This window comes from Bubalus kerabau, chromosome 2 (assembly GCF_029407905.1).
Source record: "Bubalus kerabau isolate K-KA32 ecotype Philippines breed swamp buffalo chromosome 2, PCC_UOA_SB_1v2, whole genome shotgun sequence".
Taxonomy (NCBI): domain Eukaryota; kingdom Metazoa; phylum Chordata; class Mammalia; order Artiodactyla; family Bovidae; genus Bubalus; species Bubalus kerabau.
Genome location: NC_073625.1, coordinates 118,034,114 through 118,057,309, shown reverse-complemented (window position 1 = coordinate 118,057,309; position 23,196 = coordinate 118,034,114). Strand labels below are relative to the sequence as shown.

Here is a 23,196-nt window from a genome sequence, read left to right as displayed (position 1 = left end):
TGTTTAGGAATATAATGGATTTGGGGGTATTAATTTATCCTGCAGTGTTACTGAACTCATAAATTAGTTCTGATTTTTGTTCTTATTGTAGATTCCTTTGGATTTCCTACATAAGGTCATGTAATATACAAACAAATATTTTCACTTCTTTCTTTTCAATAAAGATGCCTTTTATTTATTTTCCTTGCCTAATTGCCATGGCTAAAACCTCCATTAAAATGTTTCATAGAAATTGCAAGAGCTAACATTCTTATTTTGTTCCTGATCCTTGGGTGAAAGAAAGCTTTCACTCTTATACAATCAAGTATGATGCGTTAAACTCAGTTTTAAGTATTAATTGATACTATAATTTCATTGGCATTGGGTTTGATTCTCTCTCTGAAATCCTGTTCTTTTCCTAAATACTAAGATATTAAGCAAAAATTCTAGAGGTCTTCCTGGTTCTGGTAATGAGCAGAAATGAAGAAATTTGTTGAAATAATTCCTAACTATTCCTTTGTATTTTCTGTAAAACCATAAAGAGTAAAAATTAGGAAAATTCATTTAATTTTACTTTGGTAGCTTTCTTACACAGGGGTTCTCTGGTGGCTCAGATGGTAAAGAATCTGCAGATGTGGGTTTTATCCCCAGGTCAGGAAGATCCCCGGGAAAAGGGAATGGCTAACCATTCCAGTTGGAGAATGGATGGAAGAGCCTGGTAGGCTACAGTCCATGCTGCTGCTGCTGAGTCACTTCAGTCATGTCCGACTCTGTGCGACCCAATTGATGGCAGCCCACCAGGCTCCCCCGTCCCTGGGATTCTCCAGGCAAAAACACTGGAGTGGGTTGCCATTTCCTTCTCCAATGCATGAAAGTGAAAAGTGAAAGTGAAGTCACTCAGCCGTGTCCGACCCTCAGCAACCCCATGGACTGCAGCCTACCAGGCTCCTCTGTCCATGGGATTCTCCAGGCAAGAGTACTGGAGTGGGGTGCCATTGCCTTCTCTGACAGTCCATGGGATCGCCCTAATTGATAGATAATTGCTTTACAGTATTGTCTTGGTTTCTGCCATACATCAACATAAATCTGCCCTTGGTATACACATGTCCCCTCCTTCTTGAACCTCCCTCCCAAGTGCCACACCTCTAAGTTGTCACAGAGTACCTGTTTGAGCTCCTGGCATTATACAGCAAATTCCCACTGGCTATTTTGCATATTATAATGTATGTGTTTCCATGCTACTCTGTCCATTCATCCCACCCACACTCTCTTTCACCTGCCCTGGGTACTATTGTCTGTTCTCTATGTCTCTGTCCCATTCTGTCCTGAAAATAGGTTCATCAGTACCATCTTCCTAGATTTCATATATATGTGTGTTAATATATGATATTTGTCTTTCTCTTTCTATCTTACTTCACTCTGTATAATAGGCTCTAGGTTTATCCACCTCATTAGAACGGACTCAAATGTGGTGTTTTTGTGGTTGAGAAATATTCCATTTTGCATTTCTCCCCTACCCCCAAGAAAAAGAAATGCAAAAAGGTTGTTTGAGGAGGTCTTACAAATAGATGAGAAAAGAAGAGAAGCGAAAAGCAAAGGAGAAAAGGAAAGATACACCCATCTGAATGCAGAGTTCCAAACAATACCAAGCAGAGATTTAAAAAAGCCTTCCTAAGTGAACAATGCCAGCAAAGGTCTGTCTAGTCAAAGCTGTGGTTTTTCCAGTAGTCCTGTATGGATGTGAGAGTTGGACTATAAAGAAAGCTGAGCGCCAAAGAATTGATGCTTTTGAACTGTGGTAGTGTTGAAGACTCTTGAGAGTCCCTTGGACTGCAAGGAAATCAAATCAGTCCATCCTAAAGGAAATCAGTCCTGAATATTCATTGGAAGGACTGATGTTGAAGCTGAAACTCCAAAACTTTGGCAATCTGATGCAAAGAACTGACTCAATTGAAAAGACCCTGATGTTGGGAAAGATTGAAGGCAGGAGGAGAAGGGGATGACAGAGGATCAGATGGTTGGATGGCATCACTGACTCACTGGACATGAGTTTGAGTAAACTCCAGGAGTTGGTGATGGACAGGGAGGCCTGGCATGCTGCAGTCCATGGGGTCGCCGAGAGTCAAGCACGACTGAGTGACTGAACTGAACTGAAGTGAACAATGCAATGAAATAGAGGAAAACAATAGAATGGGAAAGACTAGAGATCTCGTCAAGAAAATCAGAGAGAAAGTGTGCTCAGCGGCCCTGCGGATCTTGTTGGACGGAACAGACCCAGGGACGCCCCTTGCTCCAGCCTCCGACCACTCCTCCAACCTTTTTTCCAGTCGCAACCTCCGGAGTCAGCCACTCAGCTCTGCGCGATCACCAGGACCAGCCGCCATTTTTTAACTCCTTATTACTACCGACCAATCATGAGCTCCCAGATTCGTCAGAATTATTCTGCCGAGGTGGAGGCCGCCGTCAACCGCCTGGTTAACATGCAGCTGCGAGCCTCCTATACCTACCTCTCTCTGGGCTTCTATTTCGACCATGACGATGTGGCCCTGGAGGGTGTGGGTCACTTTTTTCACGAATTGGCCAAGGAGAAGCGCGAGGGTGCGGAGCGTCTCTTCAAACTGCAAAACCAGCGTGACAGCCGCGCCCTCTTCCAGGACGTGCAGAAGCCATCTCAAGATGAGTGGGGTAAAACCCAGGACACTGTGGAAGCCGCCCTTCTCGTAGAGAAGAACCTGAATCAAGCCCTGTTGGATCTGCATGGCCTGGCTTCTGCCCGCGCAGAGACCCCCACATCTGTGACTTCCTGGAGAACCACTTCCTAGATGAGGAAGTGAAACTCATCAAGAAGATGGGTGACCACCTGACCAACCTCCACAAGCTGGCTGGTCCCCAGGCTGGGTTGGGTGAGTATCTCTTCGAAAGGCTCACCCTCAAGCGCAACTAGGAGCTTCTGGAGACCAGTGGCCATTGAAGAACCCACCTAACATCAGGGCTGCCTGAAGCCCCTCTCTGCAGCCACTAGGCAGCTTTTTAATACCCTGGAGCCCTCTCTCAAGCCTTGGACCAAATGGAAACAAAGCTTTTTGCAGCATTAAAAAAAAAAAAAGAAAATCGGATACCAAGGGAACATTTCATGCAAAGATGGGCACAATAAAGGACAGAAATATAATGGATCTAATGGAAGCAGATGATATTAAGAACAGATGGCAAGAATATCTAGAAGTACTATGGAAAAAAGATCTTAATGACCCAGATAACCATGATGGTGTGATCACTCAACTAGAGCCAAACATCCTGGAGTGTGAGGTCAGGTGGGCCTCAGGAAGCATCACTATGAACAAAGCTAGTGGAGGTGATGGAATTCCAGTTGAGCTATTTCAAATCCTAAAAGATGATGCTGTGAAAGTGCTGCACTCAATGTGCCAGCAAATTTGGAAAACTCAGCAGTGGCCACAGAACTGGAAAAAGTCAGTTTTCATTCCAATCCCAAAGAAAGGCGATGCCAAAGAATGTTCAAACTACCACACAGTTGCACTCATCTCACATGCTAGCAAAGTAATGCTAACTCTCCATGCTGTCTTCAACAGTGCGTGAATAGTGAACTTCCAGATGTTCAAGCTGGATTTAGAAAAGGCAGAGGAAACAGAGATCAAATGGCCAGCATCCATTGGATCATCGAAAGAGCAAGAGAAGTCCAGAAAAATCTATACTTTTGCTTCATTGACTACATTAAAGCCTTTGACTGTGTGGATCACAACAAATTGTGGAGAATTCTTAAAAGAAATGGGAATAACAGACCACCTTACCTGCCTCCTGAGAAAGCTGTATGCAGGTAAGAAGCAACAGTTAGAACTGGATATGAAACAACAGACTGGTTCAAACTGGGAAAGAAGTACCTCAAGGCTGTGTATTGTCACCTTGCTTATTTAACTTATGTGCAGAGTACATCACATGAAATGCTGGGCTGGATGAAGCACAAGGTGGAATCAAGATTGCCAGGAGAAATACCAGTAACCTCAGATATTGAGATGACACCACCTTTATGGCAGAAAGTGAAGAGGAACTGCAGAGCCTTGATGAAGGTGAAAAAGGAGTGTGAAAAAGTTGGCTGAAACTTCAACATTTAAAAAACTAAGTTCATGGCATCTGGTTTTATCACTTCATGGCAAATAGATGGGGAAACAATGGAAACACTGACAGACTTTTATTTTCTTGGCCTCCAAAATCACTGCAGATGGTGACTACAGCCATGAAATTAAAAGGTGCTTGCTCCTTGGAAGACAAGTTGGCAGTTCTAGACAGCATATTAAAAAGCAGAGACATCACTTTGCCAACAAAGGTCTATATAGTCGAGCTAGGTCTGTCTAGTCAAGGCTGTGGTTTTCCAGTGGTTGTGTATGGATGTGAGAGTTGGATTATAAAGAAAGCTGAGCACAGAAGAATTGATGCTTTTGAACTGTGGTGTTGGAGAAGACTTTGAGAGAGCCCCTTGGGCTGCAAGGAGATCCAACCAGTCTGTCCTAAAGGAGATCAGTCCTGGATGTTCACTGGAAGGACTGATGTTAAAGCTGAAACTCTAATACTTTGGCTACCTGATGCGAAGAGCTGACTCATTTGAAAAGACCCTGATGCTGGGAAAGATTGAGGGCAGGAGGAGTAGGGGACAACAGAGGATGAGATGGTTGGATGGTATCACTGACTCAATGGACATGGGTTTGGGTGGACTCTGGGAGTTGGTGATGGATGGGGAGGCCTGGCATGCGGCGGTTCATGGAGTCGCAAAGAGTTGGACACGACTGAGCAACTGAACTGAATGGTTTTTCCAGTACTCATGTATGGATGTGAGAGTTGGGCCATAAAGAAGGTTGAGCGCCAAAGAATTAATCCTTTTGAATTGTGGTGTTGAAGAAGACTCTTGAGAGCCCCTTGGACTGCAAGTTGGTCAAACCAGTCCATCTTAAAGGAAATCAGTCATGAATATTCATTGAAAGAACTGACGCTGAAACTCCAATACTTTGGCCACCTTATGCAAAGAGCCAACTCATTGGAAAAGACCCTGATGCTGGAAAAGATTGAAAGCAGGAGGAGAAAGGGACGATGGAGGACGAGATGGTTGGATGGCATCACCAACTCAATGGACATGATTTTGAGCAAGCTCCAGGAGATGGTGAAGGACGGGAAAGTCTGGTGCGCTGCAGTCCATGGGGTCCAAAGAGACGGACACGACCTAGTGACTGAACAACAACAATAAATAATCCATTGTATGTATGTACCACAGCTTCTTTATTCATTCATCTGTCAATGTGTATCTGGGTTGCTTCCATGTCCTAGCTGTTGTAAATAGTGCTGCAGTGAACACTGGGGTACATGTGTCTTTTTCAATTACGTTTTTTCAGGATATTTGCCCAGTAGTGGGATTGTTGGGTCATATAGTACTTTTATTCCTAGATATTTAAGGAATCTCCATACTGTCCTCTGTAGTGACTATATCAATTTACAATCCCACCAGTGCAAGAGGGTTCCCTTTTCTCCACACCCTTTCCAGAATTTATTGTTTATAGAATTTTTGATGGTGGTCATTGTGACCGGTGTGAGGATATATTTCATTGTAGTTTTGATTTGCATTTCTCTAATAATGAGTGATGTTGAGTATCTTTTCATGTGTCTATTAGCATATCTGTATGTCTTCTTTGGAGAAAGGTCTGTTTAGGTCTTCTGGCTACTTTTTGATTGGGTTGTTTGTTTTTCTGGTGTTGAGCTGCATGAGCTATTTGTATATTTTGGAGATAAATCGTTTGTTAATTTTGTTTCAGTTTTTCGTGTGTGTGTGTGTGTGTGTGTGTGTGTGTGTGTGTGTGTGTGTTTCTTTTTTGTTGTTGTTATTTGTCTCATTTTGTATTTACCAGTTGTCTTTTGTTTCTTGTTTTCATTTTTGTTTTTTAATTACTTGTGTTTGTTTTAATCCCCTTTAATTCCATAACAAACAGCTAGTGGAATCTCAGTTCTTTGGCCACTCCAGTATTCCTGCCTAGAGAATTCCATGGACAGAGGAGCCTGGCTGGCTGTAGTCCATGGGGTTGCAATGAAAGCTTCAGTTTTTCTGTATGTTTAATTAATAACTGTATTATTTTAAAGTTGACCTAAATGGCTGTTCTTTATTTAGGAAAAATTCATGAGCAAATTCTTTCAGGGTTAATATTTTGTATTTAGTAATGTTGATTTTTCATTAGGAAGAACATTTTCTTCTTTCTAGTACATTTTTATTTTTAGATTCTTACCTTACTTTTGAGGTTTTTAATTGCCTTAGAATATGGGAGACCTGGGTTCGATCCCTGGGTTGGGAAGATCCCCTGGAGAAGGGAAAGGCTATCCACTCCAGTATTCTGACCTGGAGAATTCCATGGATTGTATAGTCTGTGGGGTTGCAAAGAGTCGGATGCAGCTGAGCAACTTCCACAATCACAATCACACAGTAAGTTGTATCGAGGTTGATAGGCAAAATCTTGAATTTTAATGTATTACTCTATAGTTTGAAAGGTATTACTGAAATGAACCTTAAATGATGGAGAAGTCTTCAATTAGACTTCTTTGTATCTTTATTTGGAGGGTCTTAGTATCTATTATGTATTAGGATTTGTCTGTCTTGTTTGGATATATTAGTGCAAGCTGTTTAGAAAATTTTAATATTTAGGAATAAGGGGCCAAGTACATCTGTATTCTTTATGGCATATCATCTATAATTGAAGCAAATTATATTTTTCTAAAAAGCTAAAACAACTTAAATACTAAACAGTGAATGGTATTCAACTATACTAGCAAAAACCAATTGAAAATATGAGTTATTAACTCTTTCAGTGAAATATGAAATACCTAGCAATCAACTTGAAGCCACATATGTGGTCTTCCTGGTGGCTCAGACAGTAGAGAATCTGTCTGCAATTTGGGTTTGATCCCTGGGTCAGGACGAATACCCACTGGAGAAGGATATTGCAACCCACTCCAGTATCCTTGCCTGGAGAATTCCATGGACAGAGAAGACTGGTGGTCTGTGGTCCATGGGGTCACAGGGTCAGACACAACTAAGTGAGTAACACACACACATAGCAATCAGCTTAACAGGAAATGTATATAGTTTGTTGTAAGAAAGCTGTGACACTTACTGATGGTATAGAGGAATACTTAAGTACAGAGCAGTTTTTGTTGCAGAACAGAAAGATAAAGTAGATATCATTGTTTTTTCCAGATAAATCTGTAAATTTGGTATCATGCCAGTCATAGCACCAAAAAATAGAATGTGTATTTGGAGTCGGGGGAGGAGAGAGGAAAGGGAGAAGGAGGAGAGATAAAAAGAGAATATGTGCATGTATTTTGGAGGCATATAGTTAGATTTAATGATTCACTTAGAGCTACATCTTCCAGAATTGCAAGGCCCTAGCCACATGTTCAGAGAAGGCAATGGGGAAAATCCCATGGACCGAGGAGCTGGTGGGCTGCAGTCCATGGGGTCGCTAAGAGTCGGACACGACTGAGCGACTTCACTTTCACTTTTCACTTTCATGCCTTGGAGAAGGAAATGGCAACTCACAACAGTGTTCTTGCCTGGAGAATCCCAGGGATGGGGGAGCCTGGTGGGCTGCCGTCTATGGGGTTGAACAGAGTTGGACACGACTGAAGCAACTTAGCAGCAGCAACAGCAGCCACATGTTGGTATTTAAATTTATATGGATTAAAATTCAATGATATTTATGGTTTTTCTGCTGGCAGTAGTCACATTACAAGCACTCAGTAGTCACTTGTGGGTAAGTAACTCCTGTATTGGACCAGACAGATTATATTACACTTACATCATCACAGAAACTTCTTTTGGACAGTTTGATATAGAAAAGTAAAAAACTCAAAAACAACCAAGTAAAGATTAAGAACAATTTGGAGCGATTTCTCCACAGATAATGAAATCTATTATAAAACAGCATTTAATTAAAAGTGTAGTTCTTGTCCCAAATCATATTGAAAAGTGAAAGTCTCTCAGTCATGTCCGACTCTTTGCAGCCCCATGGACTATACAGTCCATAGAATTCTCCAGACCAGAATACTGGAGTGGGTAACCAACCATTCCCTTCTCCTGGGGATCTTCCCAACCCAAGGATTAAACCCAGGTCTCCCACATGGCAGGTGGATTCTTTACCACCTAAGCCACCAGGGAAGCCACAAATTATATTAGGTGAGTGGAACAACTCACCTTTGTATATGTTATATAATCTGATTTTTATCCTAGTCAAGTTGATTATAGATAAGTTGTTCTTATCTATAATCAGTTCAGTTCAGTCGCTCAGTCGTGTCCGACTCTTTGCGACCCCATGAATCTCAGCACGCCAGGCCTCCCTCTCCATCACCAACTACTGGAGTTCACTCAAACTCACGTCCATCGAGTCAGTGATGCCATCCAGCCATCTCATCCTCTGTCGTCCCCTTCTCCTCCTGCCTCCAGTCCTTCCCAACATCAGAGTTTTTTCCAGTGAGTCAACTCTTCGCATGAGGTGGCCAAAGTATTGGAGTTTCAGCTTCAGCATCATTCCCTCCAAAGAAATCCCAGGGCTGATCTCCTTCAGAATGGACTGGTTGGATCTCCTTGCAGTCCAAGGGACTCTCAAGAGTCTTCTCCAACACCACAGTTCAAAAGCATCAATTCTTCGGCGCTCAGCTTTCTTCACAGTCCAACTCTCACATCCATACATGACCACAGGAAAAACCATAGCCTTGACTAGACAGACCTTTGTTGGCAAAGTAATGTCTCTGCTTTTGAATATGCTATCTAGGTTGGTCATAACTTTCCTTTGTTCTTAGTTATAACTTTATGAAATTTTTTCTACTAATATTAAGATTTTTTTATAATTAGGAATTTACTGCCTATTCTTAACTGTCTTTAGAAATTTTGCCTTTTATCCAAGTTATTTCCATAACTTCTTTACCAATTTACTTTTCTCTAATTTCTCTTCCTTTTGTGTTCCACACTGCCATGGTTCTTTTTCTGGAAAACATTTAAACCTACTTGATGCTCCAGTATTTCCAAGAATATTTTCCATTCATCAGGAAAACATTCAAGATGTTTCACAATAAGGCCCCAATCCACTTCTTCCACTTTCACTTTCATCCTTAATATAGAATCCCGTTTTGTTACTAGGACTAAATTCTAAACTTAGAAAGTGATAGCAATGACAGTTCTCATGAATTATTTTAAATCTATGCTTTTCTATTTTTGAGGATGGGGATAAAACTCAAATATTTTGTCAGTAGTATATCATTTTGTCTAAAGTTGGTTTAATTTTATTTCTCTTCTCTAATTTTATTTCTTGTTTCCCTCTCACCTTGTCCTATTGAGAGTGATAAACCTATTAGCGAAGCATATTTTTCCTGTTGAAAGCCACATTTTATAAAGATATTATGAAAAGAAAACTCATCACCCATTTTGTAATATTCCTGGAAACCATATTCCTTTCAAAAATATTACACCATCGTTTTTCTGTTATTTTACAGTAATGGTAATTTGTGGTTTTGATAATGTATTCATGGCATTTAGAAGCCCAGTTTGAATGTGTTTAATGATGTTATTAAATTGTCTCATGAATTGAACCTGAATTAGGGGTTACTTTCTTATAGTATGGTAAAGAAAACAAAGTGGCTTACATAGATTTCATTCTTCTGTTGTTTCGTTATTCTGTTGCTGTATAACAAGCCACCGTGAAACACAGTGGCTTAAAAAATAGTTATTTCTCATGATTTTCTGGATTAATTGGATAGTTCTGCTTTACATGATCTTGGCTGGGACATGGGAAAAGACTGGAAGACCCAGAACTGCCTCATTCACCATTTGCCAACAGTCAATGCCAGTTGCTGGGTAGAAGTGCAGCTGGGGCTTTTGGCCAGAGGTCTTTGATGCTCCTTCATTTGAATCTCCTCGTAGGGTCTATGAACTTCCTCACATTACAGGTTCTGAATTCTAAGAAGGTGCATTCTTATAACAAGGTGGACACTACAAGGCATCACATGACCTATATTCCAAAATCACAGAGCATTATTTGTGCCACTCTCTTTTTAGCAGAAGTCATCTGCTGCTGCTAAGTCGCTTCAGTCGTGTCCGACTCTGTGCGACCCCATAGATGGCAGCCCACCAGGCTCCTCCGTCCCTGGGATTCTCCAGGCAAGAGTACTGGAGTGGGTTGCCATTGCCTTCTCCAATGCATAAAAGTGAAAAGTGAAAGGGAAGTCACTCAGTCGTGCCCGACTCTTAGCGACCCCATGGACTGCAGCCCACCAGGCTCCTCCGCCCATGGGATTTTCCAGGCAAGAGTACTGGAGTGGGTTGCCATTGCCTTCTCCAAGAAGTCATCTAGAACCTGCTTAGATCCAAGGGAAAGGGAAATAGATAACATCTCTTGATGGTAGGGTGGTTTAATCATATTGCAGAAGAGCACTTAGGATGGAAGATGGGAGGCATCTAGAGATTCAGTTTATCACAATCTGTATTTGACTTATGAGATTACTTTGCTCAGTTTCATACCACCAGAAAGATCGTAGAGGTGAGAACTTGAAGGATATGTAAAGGACAGAGCAAATCATTTAAATTTAATGGTATATAAGGCTCATGAAGAGGGGAGATACATGTTTGGAATGAAGTTGAGTCATGATTTGGATCAGTTCATACAGAGCCTTGTATGAGAGTTTCAGAGAATTTTGGAGAAAGTATGTGATACATGAGTTCCATGAAGATCCATCTGTGTAAAACACATTAGAATGATTTGAGCAGTGAAGAATAGTAATCTAAGAGATGGAGTAGATTACATTTGCTATAGCCCAGAAGAGATTAATAACAACTTGAACCAAAGTGATAGAAACGAAATGAAGAGGTGATGATTTTCAGGAACAACTGAGGTATTTAAGTCAGGAGGAATTGGTAGCTAATTAGATGTGTGAATTAAAGCGAAGAACAGGGTCAAGAGTTCAGTAAGTGTTAAAAGCTGAGTGTACCCTTTCTGTATTTGAAAGTCACAGTATCATAAATGTCATTAATCACATTTACACTGTTCCATTCCTTGAAAATCTTTCTCAGAATTATTAGAATCAAGCTATGTTATTTGATTACTATCACATTTAGCAGGGTTTCATTTAACAGGGGCTCTGTGACAATCAGGAAGGGTGGAATGGGGAGGGAGGTGGGAGGGAGGTTCGGAAGAGAAGGGACATGGGTCTACCTATGGCTCATTCTTGTTGATGTATGACCAAAAAAAAAAAAATTCTATAAACAGTTATCCTTCTATTAAAAAAAAAAAGTTGGAAAAAAAAGAAATACAAAAATTCTCTTGTCATTTAAAATTTTACACTCTAAATTTCCGTGCTTCTTTTTTCCCTACTAGGTTAATGGCACTGATGCAGATTATGAATATGAAGAAATCACACTTGAAAGGGTAAAAGCCTATTCATTATCTTAAGCTTTTATGAAAAGAAATCTGTTTCTTTAAAGAACTCTTAAATATACTGCTCTTTCATATAGAATCTAAGGAAGATCATCTTTCAAAAGCAGAACCATGTATTAGTTTCTTTCATAAGTCCACATATCATAAAATTAGCTGTGGTATTTTCATGTTGCTTTTGAACATGTATGAACATGTGGCTTTTCTTTAAGAACTTTTTTAAAAAGTAAACTTTTATTTAAAAATTTTTAGATTTGTAGAAAAGTAGTACAGAGAGTTTCTATTTACCCTAGACTCAGTTTCACCTATTTATTAACATCTTACATTACTAAAATACATTTGTTTCAACCAGTGAAGTAACACTGATACATTATTATCAACTTAAGTTTATACTTTATTTGAATTTCCTTTTTGTTTTTCTCTTCCAGAATCCTATCTGGAATACCATATTACATTTAGTTATTATGTCTTCTTGTGCTGCTCTAGACTGACAATACCTCAAATTTTCTCAGTTTTTAATTTTATTATTTAGTTTTCATATAATGAAGTATTATTTATTTTAAATGAGTATTTTGTCTCTTGAGCTAGTAACTTGATCATTGTATCAGTTCTATTTCCTAGAAAAAGAATAACCATAGGTTTACTGAAAAAGACCTTACTGAAAACTTATTATTATGCATTCCCTAGTCAGAAAATAACTTATAGGTGCAATTCAGATGTAGGGAGATGAAGGAAATGTGGGTTCAATCCCTGGGTTGGGAAGATCCCCTGGAGAAGGGAATGGCAACCCACTCCAGTATTCTTGCCTGGAGAATCCCATGGACAGAGTAGTCTGGTGGGCTATAGTCCATCGGGTCAAAAAGAGTCAGACATGACTAAGCTCATGGACGCACACTCACAATTCAGATGTGTGGATTTTCTTGCTATATTTTCCCCTTAAGAATATCTGCATTCAATTGATGCTGTATTTTAGCAGTGTCATCTTGTCTGACCATCATTTTTGGAAAATGAGGTGCTTTACATAAGTGACTTTTCTAAGTAACTGAATATCTATATATTTGAAGTTCCTAAAGGATTAGATTTATGTTTGTAGCCAGATAAACTGAGTGAATATAGACCTCAGAGGGTCTTTTACATGTGTAATAGATTTTATACTGACTGTTTACCTGAATTTGGGCCACCTATTCAAGTGAGGTAGCTGACTGAGTCTTACAGGTAAACAATATTAATGTATTATGCACATTTTAATGTGGCATTTTGTTGGTTTTTCCCCCAGCTTTATTGAGATTTCTTGACATAATCCTAACTTTTTACCTCATTCAGGTTTTCATTTTTTCCTAGTACCTTTTAAATTCTTTTAGTCAGAACTGTACATTGTATTTTTCACTGATTAAAGGACTTGAATACCAGGAATTAGGGCGATATTGTTAAAGTGTACAAACTGGAATTAGATGATGAATAAGTTCCAGACTTCTTATATGCACAGCCTAGTGAATATAGTCAACAATACTGTATTATATACTTCAGAATTGCAAGAGACTAGTTCTTAAGTGTTCTCACCATAAAAAATAATGACAATTATGTGACCTCATAGAGGTGTTAGCTAAATAAAGCTAGTACATAAAGTGGTAATCTAAATCAAGTAAGCTAAATAAAGTGGTAATCATATTGTTCTATATAAATATATCAAATCAACATGTTGTATACCTAAAACCTACACAAAATTATTTGTAATTATATCTTGATTTTTTAAAGCAAATAAAAAAGAATACCTGAGTATCTTGGTGTCCCCATACAACCTTTTGATACTATTTACTACCACTTTAGTAACTTTTAAAGAGTTTAGACTGGAAAAATTTTTTTATTAAAATAGAATTTTAGGACTATCATAATTGAGTGAAATTTTAAGGTATTTTATATAGTTTAGTAATATATCCAGATATACCCACTAATCTGAGCTCACTGAAAACCAAAGTTAAATCATTCTTGAAAAAATAAGTGTCTAATACCTTTGAGATCAGTTTTTCTTTTTGCACCAGTAGAGAACCCTTCCTTCAAAGAAAATATTGAAAAATCAGTACATAAAATGAGCAAGAAGCAATGCTGCTTTGGCAAAATTAACTTTGCTGTCAAGAAAGCTTACCAATGTTAAATTCTCCAGTTAAACTTTCCGTATTTAAAAAATGCCTTTTGCTAGTCAGGTAGGTTTCTTGGTTAAACACCTCAAGGATGATGGCAGTGTTACTTAGCTGATAAAATTTGGTAATTTTAAAATAAGTTGATGGCAAAGTTAGCAGAAGCAAAGCCCCACCAAGTATCCCCTTCTTAAAAGGCTGAAATAATATATCGATATTACCTACTTGGAAATAACAGCAGCACAAGGATCACTTAAGCGTTTTCCTCTTGGGATCAATTTGCCTTACCAAACATGAGCTAGATGCAGTCTAAAATAAAGAGACCTGTTAGTGACACCTCTACAAGGATGAACTGTGCATACTTTTAAGAAAGAATTGTAGACTAAACTCTCAAAGTACTTGGTACATCTTCAGCTTCACCTATTCAGCAGTAATACCCCTGAATTCATAGAGAAAATAATAGCTTTCCTTATATTTTTTAAGTTAAAAGTCATCTTACTCCCTATATATATATATATATATATATATATGCCTTTATATGCACGATGCCTATGTTAGTACAATTTCTAGGTTGTATAGTGACAGGAACCTATCAATAATTGTTTTTCAATGTCAATTTTCCCCCCTCTATTCCCAGGGAAATTCAGGGCTTGGTTTCAGCATTGCAGGAGGTACAGACAACCCACACATTGGAGATGACTCAAGTATTTTCATTACTAAAATTATTGCAGGGGGAGCAGCTGCTCAAGATGGAAGATTGCGGTATGTTTTGTACTTGATGTTGTGATACCAAATCTTCTTTGTATCTTTTTCTTGAGAGAAAATAAACAATAAATACAAATAAGAAACGTTATCATAATAACTAACATAAGGTAGATGCTCAAAAATCAAATGAATGAATGAGATAATTATGCTTTAAGCATTGTTTCCCTCTTTTCACTTAGGAATTCAGTATTATCTTAGAAATTAAACATTTTGAATAATAATTTTGATTTAATGATTTAAATATTTCTGAGCAAATGTGTAGAAATTGTAGATTTCCCATTGTATTTTCAGTTATTTTCTGGGTGGGGAACATGTATAAACTTACTTAAGGTTTCAGTTCAGTTCAGTCACTGGGTCGTGTCCGACTCTTTGCGACCCCATGAATTGCAGCATGCCAAGCCTTCCTCTCCATCACCAACTCCCAGAGTTTACCCACACTCATGTCCATCGAGTCAGTGATTCCATCCAGCCATTTCATCCTCTGTCATGCCCTCGTCCTCCTGCCCCCAATCCCTCCCAGCAACAGAGTCTTTTCCAATGAGTCAACTCTTAGCATGAGGTGGCCAAAGTATTGGAGTTTCAGCTTTAGCATCAGTCCTTCCAAAGAACACCCAGGACTGATCTCCTTCAGAATGGACTGGTTGGATCTCCTTGCAGTCCAAGGGACTCTCAAGAGTCTTCTCCAACACCGCAGTTCTAAAGCATCAATTCTTCAGCGCTCAACTTTCTTCACAGTCCAACTTTCACATCCATACATGACCACAGGAAAAACCATAGCCTTGACTAGACGGACCTTTGTTGGCAAAGTAATGTCTCTGCTTTTCAATATGCTATCTAGGTTGGTCATTGGAGAAGGCAGTGGAACCCTACTCCAGTACTCTTGACTGGAAAATCCCATGGACGGAGGAGCCTGGTAGGCTGCAGTCCATGAGGTCGCTAAAAGTCTGACACGACTGAGCGACTTCACTTTCACTTTTCACTTTCATGCATTGGAGAAGGAAATGGCAACCCACTCCAGTGTTCTTGCCTGGAGAATCCCAGGGATGGGGGAGCCTGCTGGGCTGCCGTCTATGGGGTCACACAGAGTCGGACACAACTGAAGCAACTTAGCAGCAGGTTGGTCATAACTTTCCTTCCAAGGAGTAAGCATCTTTTAATTTCATGGCTGCAGTCACCATCTGCAGTGATTTTTGAGCCCCCCCCAAAATAAAGTCGGACACTGTTTCCACTGTTTCCCCATCTATTTGCCATGAAGTGATGGGACTAGATGCCATGATCTTAGTTTTCTGAATGTTGAACTTTAAGCCAACTTTTTCACTCTCCTCTTTCACTTTCATCAAGGGGCTTTTTAGTTCCTCTTCACTTTCTGCCATAAGGGTGGTGTCATCTGCATATCTGAGGTTATTGATATTTCTCCCAGCAATCTTGATTCCAGCTTGTGCTTCTTCCAGCCCACCATTTCTCATGATGTACTCTGCATATAAGTTAAATAAGCAGGGTAGTGAATCATATATTTATATATCCTGAGTTTTTATCTCATACCTGGTGGCTCAGGTGGTAAAGAATTTGCCTGCAGTACAGTAGACCCAGGTTGTTTGATCCTTGGGTTGGGAAGATTCCCTGGAGAAGGGAATGGCTATGCACTCCAGTATTCTTGTCTGGAGAATCCCTTGGACAGACGAGCTTGGTGGGCTGTAGTCCATGGCGTCACAAAGGGTTGGACAGGACTGAGCGAATAACACACACACACACACATGCACCACAAAGAGAAAAGATTAATGCAAACTTTAAGTAAATTAACCTATTTTCTAAATTGAATAAGTGTAAGTAACTGGTCTTTTGTTTAATGTTCCATTTCAGAAGATTTCCTTAGTATCTTGTTAAACAAAGATCTTTGGCATCTTTGTTGTTTCCTTAGACACAATCTTAGATCATAGATTGTGGCACTTTTCCTGTTACCTTGTTTGTTGTTTTTTACACATGGTGACAGTTTTCTAAAAATTTTAGAACTAAAGATTTTATATGGTCTGTGAGAAAGAATATTTTATTTTAAGGCTATTGGTGCCTTATGCAGCTCTTCAGTTTCTAAACTTCTCACTGAATATGACAAGTGGTATATTAATGAAGTTAGATATAAAATTAATAATTTGAATATTCATGTAAATGTAGGCATAACTTCCTGATTTTGTTATTTGCCTTTTATTTGTGCTTCTTGTATGAAAATTAAAATGTTCCATTTGTTTGACTGGAGAACTGACCTGTAGTACTAACTGTAAGGTATCACTGTCTTTGGATATAGAATTTCTTTTCTCTAAACTTAATTTGATATATTATAGAAGTTTAGCATGATCACTTGAAATATTTTAATTGTGTTTTGTTCCCCTTCCCTGCCCAATTTGAGATGACCATCTTTTTGTTTTCTACATGAATACCATGTGATTGAAACTAAGGTCAATTTATTTATTTTTATTGAAGTATAATTGCTTCACAATGTTGTATTCATTTCTGTTGAATAACACAGTAAATCAGCTATATGTGCACATATATCCCCTCCCTCCTTGGACCTCCATCCCGCCACTCTAGGTCATCACATAGTACTGAGCTGACTCCCTGTGCCATGCAGCTGCTTCCCACTAGCTATCTGTTTTACACATGGCAGTGTTTATGTCAGTGCTACTCTCAGTTCATCTCACCCTCTCCTTCCAGCTGAGTGGTTCACAAATCTCTTCTCTATGTCTGCATCTGTATTCCTACCCTGTATGTAGGTTCATCAGTACCATTTTTCTAGATTTCATATATGTGTGTGTGTGTTAATGTATGATATTTGTTCTTCTCTTTCTGACTTACTTCAGTATGACAGACTCTAGGTTCACCCACATCACTACAAATGACCCAAGTTCATTCCTTTTGATGGTGGAGTAATATTCCATGGTATATATGTACCACATCTTCTTTATCCATTCATCTGTTGCTGGACATTTCAGTTGCTTCCATGTTCTGGCTGTTGTAAATAGTGCTGCAGTAAACATTGGGGTACATGTATATTTTTTATTACAGTTTTCTCAGGGTATATCCCCAGTGGTGGGATTGTTGGGTATTATGGCAGTTCTACTTTTTAGTTTTTTAAGGAACCTCCATACTGTTCTCCATCATGACTGTATCAATTTACATTCCCACCAACAGTACAAGAGAGATCCCTTTCTTCACACCCTCTCCAAAATTTATTGTTTGTAGATCTTTTGATGATGACCACTTTGACTGGTGTGAGATGATACCTTGTTGTGGTTTTGATTTGCATTTATCTAATAATTAGTGAAGTTGAGCAACTTTTTATATGTTTGTTAGAAACATATATCTTCTTTGTAGAAATGTCTGTTCAGGTCTTCCACCCATTTTTTTATTGGATAGTTTGAGGGTTTTTTTGTATTGAGCATGAGCTCCTTTTGTATTTTGGAGATTAATCCATTTTCAGTTGTTTCATTTCCAAGTATTTTCTCCCATTCTGAGGGTTATCTTTTTCTCTTATTTATGGTTTTCATTGCTGTGCAAAAGCTTTTAAGTTTATCAGGTCTCATTTGTTTATTTTTATTCCTATTACTCTAGGAAGTAGATCAAATAGCATCTTGCTGTCATTTTTGTCAAAGAGTGTTCTGCCTATGTTTTCCACCAAGAGTTTTGTAATGTCTGACCTTACATTTAGGTCTTTAATCCATTTTGAGTTTATTTTTGTCCATGGTGTTAGGAAATGTTCTAATTTCATGCTTTTACATATAGTTGTCCAGTTTTCCCAGCATAACCTATTAAAGAGACTGTTTTATCCGTTGTAGAGTTTTGCCTCCTTTGTCAAAGATAAGGTGTACCCACAGGTGCATGGATTTTTCTCTGGGCTTTCTATCTTGTTCCATTGATCTGTATTTCTGTTTTTGTGCCAGTACCATACTATCTTGATTACTGTAGCTTTGTAGTATAGTATAATGTCAGGGAGCCCGATACCTCCAGCTCCATTTTTCTTTCTCAAGATTGCTTTGGCTATTTGGAGTCTTTTTTTTAATTAATGTACTTATGGCTTTGTACTAGGTTTTCATTGCTGGGTTTCTCTAGTTTTGGTGAGTGGAGTCTACTTTTTGTTGCAATGAGTGGGAGCTACACTTCCCATTTCAGTGGCTTCTCTTGTTGAAGAGCACCAGCTCTAGAGTACGTTGGTTTCAGCATCTATGGCACATAGGCTTAGTTGCTCTGTGGCACATGGAATCTTTCCTGACCAGGGATTGAACCTGTGTCTCCTGCCTTGGCAGGCGGATTCTTAACCATAGGACCACCAGGGAAGTCCTTTTCAGAGTCTTTCATGTTTCCATGTAAATTGTTAACAAAATTTTTCTATTGGGTTGGCCAAAAAGTTTGTTTGGGTTTTTTCATACAGTCGTAGGGAAAAATCAGAACAAACTTTTTGATCAACTCAAAAGTTCTATGAAAAATACCATTGGTAATTTGATAGGAATTTCGTTGAATCTGTAGATTGTTTTCGGTTAGTATAGTCATTTTCACAATGTTGATTCTTCTAATCCAAGAATGTGGTATATCTCTCCATCTTTGTGTCATCTTTGATTTTGTTTCATTAGTGTCTTCTAGTCTTCTGCATACAGGTCTTTTGCCTCCTTGGGCAGATTTATGTCTAGGTATTTTGTTCTATTTGTTGCAGTTGTAAATGGGATTGTTTCCTTAATTTCTCTTTTTGATTTTTCATTGTTAGTGCATAGAAATGCAGAGATTTCTGTGTATTAATTTTGTATCTGCCACTTTACTAAATTCATTGATTAGCTCTAATCATTTTCTGGTGGCTCTATCTATGTATAGTATCATGTCATCTGCAAACAGTGACAGTTTTATTTTTTCTTTTCCAATTTGGATTTCTTTTATTTCTTTTTCTTCTCTGCTTGCCATGACTAGGACTTCCAAAAACTTTGTTGAATAATAGTGGCAAGAGTGGGTACCCTTGTTCCTGATTTTAGAGGAAATGCTTTCAGTGTTTCACCATTGAGAATAATGTTTGCTGTGGGTTTGTCATGTATAGCCTTTATTATGTTGAGGTAGGTTTCCTGTATGCCCACTTTCTGGAGAGTTTTTATCATATATACATGTTGAATTTTGTCAAAAGCTTTTTCTGCATCTATTGAGATTATCATGTGGGTTTTATCCTTTCATTTGTTAATATGGTATATCACATTGATTGATTTGCATATATTGAAGAATCCCCGCATCTCTGGGGTGAACCCCATTTGGAGATCAGTTTATTTTTTAATAAATCAATCAATTAATCTGATTTTCCACTGTGACGTTAAGCTAGTTATTCAGTCTAAGCCTTAGATTTTTTATCTTTGAATCACTGCTCTACTGGTCATTATCTGGGTGGCTTTGGGAATGTTATTTAAACTTTGTGCCTCAGTTTTTCCATGTGTAAAATAGGGATATAGATAGATCTACCTTACAGGTTGTTGTAAGGGTTAAAACACTAAAAGAAGTTTGTAGCTTGTGATTAGTACTAAATAAGTATTTTCTGTTTTTCTAAAGTATTTTAATTTCTGTACATAGACAGCTGTCATTATCATTTAATATTTTTGTAAAATAATCTATTATTTGCACTATTTCCTTTGATGGCCCTTGAGAAATGTTTGTATTTATATAAGTATTTGATATATTGAAATTTAACATGAAGTTTCTTCTCAGAAAAAAATTGTAGTAAATAGTCAACCTTAAAAATGTGAAAATAAAAATTGGCAAAGTGAAAAATCGATATTAAATTTTTAATATTTAATTTTTATTTTTAATTTTTCCTTAGAGTCAATGACTGTATTTTGCGAGTAAATGAAATAGATGTTCGTGATGTAACACATAGCAAAGCAGTTGAAGCATTGAAAGAAGCAGGATCTATTGTACGCTTGTATGTAAAAAGACGGAAACCAGTATCAGAAAAAATAATGGAGATAAAGCTCATTAAAGGTCCTAAAGGTATGAACTAAATCAAACAAAAACAAATTATTAAGTAAGAAATCTCTTAAGTGACATGTAACTCTTAAGTTATATATGACACACATTCTAAGATTAGCAATACTGGTAATCTATAGAATTCATTGAATTTGGAGGGGCTTCCCTGGTGACTCCCATGGTAAAGAATCCACCTGCAGTGTGGGAGACCAGGGTTTGATCCCTGGGTTGGGAAGATCCCCTGGAGAAGGGAACGGCTACCCACTTCGGTATTCCAGCCTAAAGAATTCCGTGGACAGAGGAGCCTGGCGGGCTACAGGCTGGCAGGCAAAGAGTCAGATATGACTGAGCAACTTTCACTTTCACTTCAGTGAATTTTATAATCTGTTACTTCTAATGATTTTTGTTTTAAGTAGCATTCGGCGTAAACATTTTGAAGTCATGTATAGTATTGATACTAACTTGTAATCATTAATCTACAAAGTATATTAAATACAGATACACAGGATAAAAGAAAATATTAATGAGCATATCATTAATAGTTATATCTGCAGTGAAGACTATTAGGATGTGATCTGAATTTTGAAAACATGGATGGAATTGAGGATAAATGGAAATACTGATTCTAATTCGTGGCTTCATGAAAAATGAATAGAGAGCTACAAGTTTGGTATTAAGGCCATGGGATTTATGAATTACTGAGATTCCTTACTTAAAAGTAATTCATTAAAAAAAAAAAAGTAATTCATAGAATATTGAAAAAGAACAAAAACATCTGCATTTCTGAAGCTGTTAGTTCTGCCCACCATTGATTTTTTTTTTTCCTCAGTTGTTTTAATCTTGTGGAAGTATTAAAAGTGTTAGTAAGAAATGCAATTATGATGGAAACAAAAGTGAAACAATTTTACATGAATTCTTTGAACTAACACAAATGCATGAGACACTTTAAGAAGTACCTAGGAGGGAAGGGGAAGGTACTCACTTGTAACTGTAGGAGCACTTAATTTGTAATTGCCCCTGATTACAAAATACTTAGGATTTTTAAAATAGGTAAATAGATTCTTTTGTATTTTAAAAAGCATTAATTTGGTGAAATTATCACCTTATAGAATCTGTTTTCTACTTTTCAGTCATTTCTTTCTGAACTTAGGTTTACAATTATGGGTAAGATTGTAAAACTAGTGTTTTTCAAACAGGTCTTGGGTTTAGCATTGCTGGAGGTGTTGGAAATCAGCATATTCCTGGGGATAATAGCATCTATGTAACCAAAATAATTGAAGGAGGAGCAGCTCATAAAGATGGTAAACTTCAGATTGGAGATAAACTTTTAGCAGTAAGTATAAAAAATCCATTGTTTTAAAAATCACTTTGATGTCTTTTTTTCCTGAAAGACTGAAATTCTACATGCCAAAAATGTTTAAATGACATTTACACAGGTGAATACTAGCCTTTCTTTACTCAGGACCTGAAAAATGGCTCTTCATTATCTGTTTGCTATTTCCATTTCCTCTGCTAGGTCCTTTCTCTTTTTCTTTTATCCTATTTAGGAGCTTGGATGCACGAAATTATTTATTCATAATCCTTAGGTTCATAACACTATCATCCTTAGTCGTGTGTGACCTTATTTTTCCCTTTCTTGTTCTAATGTATAATTTTTATTTATAATATAATGAAAACTGCTACTTATTATCCAACCCAAAAACTAGAATATCAACAATTTGAGTTTCTCATTCTTTTGCTTTTTAAAGATTGCTTAATCACATACATATGCCTAAGTGTTTTGTTTAGTATTGTTTTGAAAAAAAATTTAAAGGCTGTTGTGCAGTATGTAGTCTTTTAATACTTTTTCCCTCAACATTGTTTTATTGAGACTTATGCATATTGCTGCCTAGAGTTGAGATTTAGTCATTTCCTCTCTTCATAATATTCTATTCTGAAACTATAGACTGTATCACAATTTATTTATCCAATCTTCATTAATAACTGTCTTAGTTCATATTCCCTATAAAAACAAACCTGAAGAAAAGCTACTGTGCTAAGGTATTATTTGGAGGTAGAACTTCAGAGAAGCTGGAGTGAGTGGAAATGAAAAGGGAGGCAGAGAATGAGGGAAAGCCAATACAAGGTATTATGTTTCTGAGCTGGCTGTAATTTCATAAAAAAATATAGCTGGTTGCTTACCATATAGGACAGTCTTCCAGGCAGGCAATGTGGAACTGCTAAACCTTAGATCCTGCTATCCAAGCAAAAGAAAGGGTTGATCTCCTGGCCCCTCTTAGTCTCCTCTCTCTTGTTATTTAGAGTCTACCCCATAGGGGTTAACTGTCCTAGATTCTTGGCTGTGATACCCAGCCCCTCTGGATGAATACTAGGAAGGCCAGCTCCCACACTCTGGCACTACACTTCCTCTGAACCCAGAAGTGTTGAAAGAGCTAGAGCCTTGGTGGTCTAGACACATCATATGTGGTCTTCTGATATGTTACTGCTCTCATGTGGAACATGTGAGCCATGCCCAAGCCCAGCCTTTACTACAGAAGAGGTTGAAATAGTTCGTAATGGTAGGAGACAAGATAAGAGTAGCAATAGCCAGGGCTGTCTTGTAAGCAAGCAGCCAAGGCCTAGTGGGCAGGTAGGCTCAAGTGAATCTGGAAAGGCTTACAAAGTCTGATATAGTGGTGATTTGGGTTCTTTCCTCTTACTTATTTATTTGCCCTTTTGAATACCTCTGCTAAGAATAGCTGCTAGTTATTTCTGCTAGTTAATGATAGTGAAGAGGAAGAAAATGTCCTCCAACTGCTTTTCTCTAACTTATCCTCTCATGGCTATGACTTGTCACTCTTTTCCCCAAGCTACAACCAGCACTCCTT

The 23,196-nt window shown here is 38.1% G+C and overlaps 1 protein-coding gene and 1 pseudogene across 12 annotated transcripts in view; both read left to right on the top strand.

Moving 5' to 3' along the window:
* DLG1 (discs large MAGUK scaffold protein 1) overlaps positions 1-23,196 on the top strand; it is a 273,463-nt gene that overhangs the window by 148,483 nt on the left and 101,784 nt on the right. For all 12 annotated transcript variants that reach the window (XM_055568607.1, XM_055568606.1, XM_055568616.1 and 9 more), the window contains 4 exons: positions 11,391-11,441; positions 14,220-14,344; positions 20,184-20,353; positions 21,526-21,662. In XM_055568607.1, coding sequence (XP_055424582.1) covers positions 11,391-11,441; positions 14,220-14,344; positions 20,184-20,353; positions 21,526-21,662 — 483 coding nt within the window. The remainder of the gene's footprint in view (positions 1-11,390; positions 11,442-14,219; positions 14,345-20,183; positions 20,354-21,525; positions 21,663-23,196) is intronic.
* LOC129643685 (ferritin light chain-like) lies at positions 899-3,854 on the top strand (annotated as a pseudogene).